Here is a 10421-nt window from a genome sequence, read left to right as displayed (position 1 = left end):
AGTGTGGCTTTCATATTCACATATGTATTCAACTAATCCAGATCCATTAAACACTCAACTCTGAGAATATATCCTATGTGTTACAGGAGACTGCTTTGGTGATAGAGTCCATCCTTGCTGAGTTCCAGGGACCAGCCGGCCTTGACATCGATGGCATTCACCTGTTCAAGTCGCCAGAGGCAGTCGACGCTCACTGGGCAGTTGCGAGCAAGCACCTCAGTTGCATGCAGGTGGGTTAATGTCTTTGCGGTCATCGTGTGTCAAAACCATTCAAATTATGGCAACATTTCAAAAGGACACCAGAATAAATAAGGACCTTGCAATATGTTTTGTGTTACAGGATCCCCCTGGCATACCGCTGTATGTGTCTGTGAAGGTGGTGGTGATGAACGGCGTCCGACTGAACAAGCACAAGTTCCGGCGAGGCAGCAACTCTCTGGAGGGGTTGCACGCCCACCTGGTCAACGCCGTCCCTTCACAGCGATGTGGGATTATGCCATTCCAAGTGAGTGATTAAAACATAATATATATAAAGCTTTATTGCAGACACGTGAGCAATAAGGTACGAGAGGCTCTGCTGTATCGTGAACAAGTAACAGCTGAAGGGCGTTGTTAGGCACGACGCGAAGCAGAGCATAGGTTTATTGCTTTTATAAAACGGTTACCACACAATATTAAAGTAAAAAAAAAAATGATTCGTGCAACTTTCATGAAGTTAAATCAATAAAAGCATTCCTTCCGCTAGAAAAAAATTGTCCCTGAACGTGAACAACAACGTTCCAATGTGTAATATGCATGAAAGCTCAAATAAAAACAACAAACCGTTCTCAAACTTTGTCTCATTCTTTTTATTTTTTACAACACAATATTTGTGAAATTTCCTCACACAAATAGGCATAGCTTATTTTAGCTAACGTTTATTTTTTTGTTTATTCCGTTATTTTCTCTCTGCACTAAACTAAATATTTACATAGCCTAAATAAAAACACAAGGGCACATATTTTGATAGGTAACAGTTAGGTCTTTAATCTATTTTATTAATGTTATTAATGAACAAGAGATACTTTTTTTTATTGTTGTTTATTTAAATTTATTTGAACATCTGTTTATTGTGCACGCATTAAATATTTGTCTCATTTTAATCGGCTCCACTGTGGTGATATTAACGCGGTTCTCTTTAGTTGGGGCTCAGCAGTGTCAGCAGTGTTTTGTTGCAGCAAGAATGTCGCTCCAGTGCTTTCTTTGTTTTAAGTTTGGCCTCCAGTAGCTCTGTAGTTGTGGTTGCTAAGGGCGCAGTGATAAATAGAACCGTTGGGTGAAGCGGTCATAGCCGTGTTTTATCGTGAATAAAGCACAGCTATTGACCAATCAGAATCAAGGATTGGAACTAACCGTTTTATAAATGTTCAAATAGCACATCATACAGTATAATTTAAAAAGAAAAGTGTCAATGATAGTTTCAATGATACATTTTATTTCACAGCTTCAGTCATCACTTGTAAACATTGTACACAATAACAGTCAAAATGGAAATGTGTTTCAGGTATACTTGGTGTCCTTTGCCGTGCAGTGGAACCACCGCATGGCATCGCTCCGTGTCGCTGGTGGTCATGGCCGGCAGACGTCGTGCTTGGACGCGCGGCAGATCCAGCGCATCAACCAGCAGGCCGAGGTTCTCTTCGGCAAGGAGCACGTCCTGGAGCCCAACTTTGCTGCACCGATGCCGGTCCCCGAAGCGTACGAGCACCCCGACGAGGAGGAGCTCCTTGGTGTCGAGTATGCCATGTGCCAGTCCACCAGCTTCACTGCCAGGGACTACTATGTGCAGAAAGGTACAGTACTTGATCACACACTTAAACAATGATGACAAACCTGGTGCAAAAAAAAACTATTGTTGTGTAGACATGTTTTTGATTAGTACAATTACATATTTGCAGTTGAGGAAGAGCAGTTGCAGGAGGAGGAGGAGGAGGAGGAGGAGGAGCAGGCTGAGCAGGGAGATGACGAGATGGCGGACAAGTGGTCTCGGCATGTCTTCTGATACAGAAGAGGACCCGATAGACAGAGTCTGTGGGAAGCACGTCGTCCTCACCCAGGCCGAACAGGCGGAAGAGGAGGACAGTCCTGCCCTGCAAGACGTGCTGATGAGCCATCGATATCGACATCGACATCTGCATCTGCCGGGTATAGAGGAAGTGGAGGCACTGGCCTTGCTCCTCCTAGAACTGGCTGACAACAACGACCACCACCTAGTGCCGGCTGACCTCAGGCAGAAGATCGCCGTTCCCGCCAGCTCTCTCCACGACCACGACAAGACCGCCGCCCGCTTCGTCAAGCGCTACGAGTCCAGGTGGGGCTACACCTTGTTCGGTCGGTGCCTTGGGGCAGACTCTCCCGAGACCAGAGCAGCCCAGAAGACCAAGTTTGGCTGCATGAGGTACGCTCAGGCGGCACAGGTGACCGAGGACAGTCGCCTGCTCTACCTCCTCCTCAAGATGCTGAAGAACCGAGCGCCGGCCAATCAGCTCACCTCCCCCAGCAAGGTCACGGCTTCTTTGAAGGGACAGTATAAGAGGATTGCAGACCGAGTCCGAGATGACCCCATCCTCGGCGGTCTCGCCATTCCACTACCCAACTTAAACGCCAAGTCCATCTCGACCTTCGCTGCCAGGGAGGAGAAAAAGGCCAACTACGGGGCGACGGTACTGCCGAAGGTGACGCCTTACCTGAAAGTGCTGTCGGACGCACCGTTTCCGGAAGCTCCTGCGCTGCCAACATCCCTCCCACCGCCAGACCGGCCTCAGGTCCAGTACCAGCACGTTCATCACGAGGCTGGAAAAAGGCGTGGTGAGAAGCGGAGGTAAGTTGTCATAAGCACTTTGTTTCACCTGTTGGCTGTGGAAAGCAAATAGCACACACGTCATATCAATACTCATTACATGTGTATTTTATATTTCCAGATTATTTGTTGAAGAGCCAGAGCCTGTGCCTCCTGTGACCCGGCCCGTTCAGCCCATGGCGTCGTCCTCCTCCACTCGGCCAAAGCCTGCTGCGCCCACCCCCATTTTGCCAAGGTCTGCTGCGTCCACCTATGGACCACCCCCTGTGTCGGCAGCACCCATACTGCTGGTTCTCCCCGCACAGCCACAGGCTCCCTCCGTCCTGTTTCGTGGGCCATCGTGCAGCCAGAGCTTTGTACCTCCTGCACCAACAGTCAAGGCATTCATGCCGAACAAGTCCTCGCGGCCATGTGGGGCTTGCCATGTGCCTAATTGTGGTGGACAGCGGAAAAGGTACACACCTTCCAAGGACAAAGTGGCTGGAAGCACCCAGAAGATATTTTCCTACTGTCCATCCACTAGGAAATCCACCACCTCTGGGTTTGACAATGTGGCGTACGGCAGCTTTGAACACTTTAAAAGTGTGGTGGATTTGGAGTTGGAAAAGAGGAGAACTGTGTAAATAACTGTGTAAATAACTTACCTGTGTGATGCCACTTCTCCTGTTCCATCTGTAGGAAAGAGAAAGAGGTTTGTTTGTTTGTTTGTTTGTTTGTGTGTTTGTTTGTTTGTGTTTCAAAGTGCTTCAGCAAGTACAATCTATTTATTTATATAGTTCAAAAGTAAAAAAAAAATGCACTTTACAGTTTTACTTACGAATGTTCTTGTGTTTGTTTTTTATTATTATTTATGTTGCTGTTAAAATGCACTTTGTAGTATCTTTTTTTTATATATATACAATCATGTTCTGGCCTATGTTCAATATCAAGGCCAATCTAACCTCAATCATTTTAACCTTAATCAGTTCCAATCTAACACAATCAGTTTACATACCCTTTAGTGGTTGTTCATGTTCAGATAATCTGTGTTTTTGTCATGCGTGGTGTTTGTTTGTCTTTGTCAGCTTCATGTCTTTGTGATGTCTGTATGTCTTTGTCTGCTTCATGTTTAACAAAGGTTTGCCAAAGAAAACACACACAAAAAATGTAACAGAGAGGAATGGCTTGAGCCTTTATTTGTTGATTGGTGACCTGAGTCTTTGGATAATCCTGTTCTTTATTGGGCTTTGGCCTGTACAAACCAATTGTTAATTTTTATCTTAAGTACAAGTTTGTGTTTTTAATTGTGTTTTTGATTATTATTAATGTTATTTATGTGTGCGTGTCCTTGTGATGTTTGTATGTCTGTCAGCTCAGCTCCATGTTTAACTAAATGTTTGCAAATGGTAGTAAATGTTTGTCTCATCTTGTCTCGTGTTCTCGCTCGTAGATCTGTACCTTGTCGTGGTGAGCGAGCTTTAAACCAAACAGATCTTGTTTACTTGTGTTTTCATGCATTGCCTTTAAATGAAACACATTCTGGGTGAAAAATAAAAGTTGTAAAAGTATTTCAAGTATTTTGGAGTCTCTGTATGCTTGGGTTTCAGAAAGGGTGGGATAGTGTAAAAAAAAAAAAAACACATCAAAGCAATTAGAAGTCCTTGTTTCTTCTCCGCCACTACCAGAGGTGTGAATACACCCCACTGTGCGCTGGCTGTACCCCCTGGGTGGTCACAACAATGTGAGAGTGCACTGATACATTACACCCTTTCTTAATTCAGCCCAGAAATGTAACAATTGCACACTTTTCCACTTGACTATATGAATCTCAACAGCTACATCAACTCAAACTATGAAAATAATAAACAAAACATTCAGCAGACTAGTGGATTTCAATAAACTAGGCCTTGTACATGACAGTAAATGACACTTCAGGACGTTGACCACCAGATGGCACCATCCGTTTTGATCATTTTCGATCGATCCCAGGGTTGAGAAATATGTACTTGGGGGGGTCATGAGCCATTCCCAGGCGGTCTCCCATCCAAGTACTAACCAGGCCCGACCCTGCTTAACTTCCGAGATCAGACGTTCTCAAAGTGGTATGGCCGTAAGCGAAATCTTCTGCCAAAAACGGGCTATTTGAAAGGTTAGAACATTTGTGAAGTAAACTATAAAGCTTACAGCACCTGGTATTCCCAGGCGGTCTCCCATCCAAGTACTAACCAGGCCCGACCCTGCTTAGCTTCCGAGATCAGACGAGATCGGGCGTTCTCAAAGTGGTATGGCCGTAAGCGAAATCTGCTGCCAAAAATGGGCTATTTGAAAGGTTAGAACATTTGTGAAGTAAACTATAAAGCTTACAGCACCTGGTATTCCCAGGCGGTCTCCCATCCAAGTACTAACCAGGCCCGACCCTGCTTAGCTTCCGAGATCAGACGAGATCGGGCGTTCTCAAAGTGGTATGGCCGTAAGCGAAATCTGCTGCCAAAAACGGGCTATTTGAAAGGTTAGAACATTTGTGAAGTAAACTATAAAGCTTACAGCACCTGGTATTCCCAGGCGGTCTCCCATCCAAGTACTAACCAGGCCCGACCCTGCTTAGCTTCCGAGATCAGACGAGATCGGGCGTTCTCAAAGTGGTATGGCCGTAAGCGAAATCTGCTGCCAAAAACGGGCCTTTTGAAGAAATTCAAAAAAAAGTGAAAATTTTCACTTTCTGAAGAAACTCTGCTGCCAAGACTGGGCTTTTTGAAGAAACTCAGACAATATTTCAGGATTTTTGAACAAACTCTTACACTCTTTTTTTTTTTTTTTTTTTTTTTAAATCAAAAAAGCTTACAGCACCTGGTATTCCCAGGCGGTCTCCCATCCGAGTACTAACAAGGCCCGACCCTGCTTAGCTTCCGAGATCAGACGAGATCGGGCGTTCTCTTTTTTTTTTTTTTTTTTTTTTTTATCTTTTTTATTTTACTTTCAATTCACAGATTTTCAATTGCATTTTTTTCATCTCATTTTACATACTCACATTTCACTTCATTTATATAGTTCCATAAACATAAAAAAGGAAAAGAAGGAAAATAAATAAAATACACACAAATGTGTTGGCATTTGCCCAATTTGCAACAACCAATCCCAACCAAATAGTTTTATTTTTACCAATTGAAACATATGTCTTTGCCTGGCTCTTGATATATTAACTTGTTTGTATTTACAAAAAACTCTTTCACCTCTTTCTCTCCATATTTACAAATCAGCTCTACATCTCTTTTTGTTATTGACTTAAATAAATCTTTTATTTTAACCTTCCTCCCTTCAAAATGTGCATAGTTCCTTCTTAGAACCACTGCTAGTCTGGCATGACTCAATATAAAATTAATTAAGCAATTGTCCATTTTTTTCTTTTTCCCCAAAATTCCAAACAAAAACATTTTACTCCATTCCTCCTCTGATTCAACTCCCACACCCCAGTTTTCTATTAACAATCTTTTTAGAAAGTCAAAAAAATCAACCAAAGCCTCACATCTCAAAAAATAATGTAAAAAACTCTCATGGCCATTATTACACACATCACACATCGCATTTACCTCACTGTTAATTTTATTTAACACCACATTTGTGTAGATTCTATTATGTCTTATCAAAAAATCATTATTCTCACACTCTATACTGTTATATTTTACATTTAAGTTCGACCATATTGTTTCCACATCCAAATTATCAAACACCCTCTTCCACACTTTCTCTGCTGCTGGCTCTTTTCTAACATCAACAATTAGCCTCCTGTATACATTTTTAACACTCAAGGTTCTGATTTGATATTTCTTTCCATCATCATCTATATACATCTCCGGCATACTTTGTTCTCTCTTGGATATACATTCACTTGTAATCAGATTTGTCCATTGTGTGGGTATACTTGATTTAATCTTTTCATATATTTTGTTCACTTTCTCTCTGTTCTCCATTCCCTCCAAATCACACACACAGTCATAAATGCAATTGTTTCTGAGGAATCCTGGAATGACTTCATACATAACGTCTTTTACTTGCTTTATGCCTCCTTCTATAAATCTAGGCTCATATAACGTTTTATTTTTATGTTTAAATTTTTCATTTAGAAACAATGGTAGATTTTTAATCATATGTATGTCTTCACACTCATACTCTATCTTAGGCAGAAACCGCCTCCATGCCTCTAATACCTCCCGGTATATTTCTGGTATTCCTCCCGTCATGGATTGTTTAAAGCCCATGTACCAGCCATTTTCCCCTATTCCTCCTACATCATCAACATATTTTCTCAAGAATTCCTTCCACCCATAATCCCATCTACCTCCCATATACTTTATCACTGTTTTTATTCTCATTGCAGTCCTTTTTATTTCTAGATCCATCAAGTTTAAACCTCCTTCCCATTTCTTTCCCACCAATGTTTTCTGTGCTATTTTCACTCCTTTTCCTTCCCATATAAAATCACACACAATTTTATTCAACTCATTCATCACCCACCCTGGCATTTCAATTACACTCATTACATACACACATACTGATAACAAAAGACTATTTACTACAGTTACTTTCCCATTTAATTTTAATTTCCTTCCTTTCCATACTGCGCATACTGTTCTTATTTTGTTAATCACCCCGGTCCAAGTCACATCTCTTGCCTCTTTGCTTTCCACCCCTAAATATACTCCCAGCACTTTTATATATTTTTCCTCTACTTTTACCCCTACCTCTACTCTCTCAACCTCCCCTATGTACATTAACTCTGATTTCTCCCTATTTATTTTTGCCCCTGATGCCTTCCCATACTTCTCTACTATCTCTAGAACTCTTTTTACACTATTTACCCCCCTCACTGTGATTGTGGTGTCATCCGCATACTGATTTATAATACATGTTCCTCCATATGGCAAATCAATCCCGACTATCCCTTTATCTCTCTTAATTAATGCGGCTAGAGGCTCTACTGAAATGGCATACAGTAATGCAGATAGGGGACATCCCTGTCTCACTGACCTCCCTATCTCAAACTTATCTGTTAACACTCCATTTATCTTTACACAGCTTGTTGCCCTCCCATATAGTTTACTCACCCATCCCACCATTTTCACCCCAAATCCAAACTTCTCTAATACTCTAAATAGGTATTCGTGTTCTACCCTATCAAACGCTTTATTCCAATCTATCCCTATTACTATTCCTCCTTTCCTATCTCGTTTCATATAATCTATCACATCTCTTACTGTCGCTATCGTGTCCGCTATATCTCTGCCTGGTACGCTATAACTCTGTGTTGGTTGCACTATATCCCCAATCACTCTTTTCACTCTGTTAGCTAAAACCTTAGTCAATATCTTATAATCAACATTTAGCAAACTGATTGGTCTGTAATTTCCTATATCTAACCTATTCCCTTTTTTATAAACTAAGGCAATCACTCCCTCTACCATCCTATTTTGCACTATCCCTGTTCTTTCCATCCCTCTGAATACTTCTACTAATATTGGTGCTACCTCTTCCTTGTATACTTTATACCACTCTATACCTATCCCATCACTTCCTGGACTTTTTCCGCTCTTTAACCCCCCTATTGCCTCTATCACTTCTGCCTCTTCTATCTCCCTATCACACCAGTCTCCATCTTCCTTACTTAGAACATTCTCTACGCTTTCTAGCACGTCAACTATACTTTTCTCATCTACTCCTCCCCTTTTATATAACTCTTCATAAAATCCCTGCACTGTCTCCAAAATCTCTACATAATCTTTTGTTGCCTTACCCTCTTTTGTATTTATTTCGTTAATATATGTTTTACTTTGTCTCCTTTTCTCTAGACCTAAGAAATACCCTGTACATTTTTCACCTTCTAATGCATATTTTGCTTTGCTCCTTAAAATTGCTCCTCTACATTTCTCCCTCTCATATTTCTCTAGTGCTGTTTTAACTTCTATATATTTTTCCATACTGTATCCTTCTTCATCTTCTGCCTTCTCTAACTCTTCTCTCAATCTTTCTCTCAACACCCTTTCTTCCTTTATCTTTTTCCTTCTTCTTTTCTTACTATACTTTATGCTAATTGATTTGATTTGGTCCTTCATTGTCTCCCATCTCTCTCCTATTCTATCATCTAATTCGCCATTCATTTTGAACTCATCTATCTTCTCGTTTTCTCTATTTAATAAATCTTTCATTTGTATCTCATATTCTTCCTCTTCAATATATCCTGCATTCAATATCCACATCCCTCCTCCTACCTCTTCATTTCCTATCTTGATTTTAAACCTAACACTATCGTGGTCACTTAAACTATTTTCTTGATGCCTTATTCCGTCTATATACCTAATTATTTCTTCCTTTGCTAACACTAAATCTATTCTACTCTGTTTCAATATCCCTTCCCTTAACTGTTTCCTAGTGAACTCTCGTTTTCCTGGATTTTCATATCTCCACACATCTATCAATCCCTTGTCTCTTATTATCTCCATCAACATTCCCCTCGACTTCTCCCATCTGAATTTTACCCCCTTGCCAACATCTAATCTACTGCATTTTATGTTGAAGTCTCCCACTATAATACATTTTCCAACAACTAATCCTTTTAACTCTTCTAGAATTTCCCTCCTGTCCAATTCTACATTTGGAACATATATATTTATTAATCTAAAGTCTACATCTCTATACCTAAATTCGACTATCAAAATCCTTCCCCTCTGATCTTTATATACTTCTTTTATATTTTCTATGCTATCTTTTTTAATTAAAATTGCCACACCTCTTGCATTCTTAGCTCCATTATTGTAATATATGTCCCCCCTCCACTCTTCTCTCATCTCCATCACCTTATCCTCTTCCCAATTTGTTTCTTGTATACAAATAATATCGCTTCTAAATGTAAATAGTAACTCTTTCATCTTCATTTTATCTCTTAACCCATTTATATTTATTGATGTTACAGTGGCCATGAGAGCAAACCAAAAAACATATATCATGAAATAAAACATTTAAACAAATATCACATACCCGACCTTGGTTCTTTTATCTGTTCAGTCTGTTCTCTGTCTATCTCAGACTTTCTCTTTGCGCTCAGTCTTTTGATCTTTGATTTCAGTCCTTCTCCTTTTCCTTCATCTCTCTTTTTTACACCACTACTTTCTCTGGATTCTGGTGCGGTCTCTTTCTTTTCCTCTTCTTCAATTCTTTCCTCTTCATTGTTTTCTTCTTTCTCCCCCTCCTCCTCCTCGCTCTCTCCCGACTGTTCCATCTCTTCCTCACCATCATCCTCTTCACTGGAGCTTCCAGCTCTATCTCGCCATTCCATTTTGTTTCTTTCTTCACCTTCCACAGCTCCGTCCGTCTCTTGCCTTTCCACATCATCAGTTGTATTCTCGCCTTGTTCCTCTGTCAGAATATTGTTTCTTCTTTCATCTTCATCTTGTCCATCCATCTGCACTTCCTCTATTCCCATCCGTTCTTCACAATCTCTTGCATAGTGTCCACTCTTGCCGCACTTAAAGCATTTAAATTCAGGACACTCTCTGAATATGTGCCCTGGCTTGATGCAAAGTCTGCAGACACGTATTTGCCTATCATGGAT

General features: G+C 40.9%; 1 protein-coding gene across 2 annotated transcripts; it reads left to right on the top strand.

The window, feature by feature from the left end:
- The first annotated feature begins 221 nt into the window (after positions 1–221).
- LOC307170411 (uncharacterized protein) lies at positions 222–1899 on the top strand. 2 transcript variants are annotated; one of them, XM_079891506.1, is made up of 2 exons: positions 222–230; positions 1544–1899. In XM_079891506.1, the coding sequence occupies exons 1-2, from the start codon at positions 225–227 to the stop codon at positions 1862–1864; spliced, it is 327 nt and encodes a 108-aa protein (XP_079747632.1). In that variant the 5' UTR covers positions 222–224; the 3' UTR covers positions 1865–1899. The 2 variants fall into 2 exon arrangements, with proteins under 2 accessions (XP_079747632.1, XP_079747631.1); XM_079891505.1 differs by lacking the exon at positions 222–230 and adding an exon at positions 472–505.
- Positions 1900–10421: the final 8522 nt, after the last annotated feature.

This window comes from Squalius cephalus (genome assembly GCF_949319135.1).
Source record: "Squalius cephalus genome assembly, chromosome: 13".
Classification (NCBI taxonomy): Eukaryota; Metazoa; Chordata; class Actinopteri; order Cypriniformes; family Leuciscidae; genus Squalius; species Squalius cephalus.
This window is presented reverse-complemented; position numbering and strand designations above follow the sequence as displayed.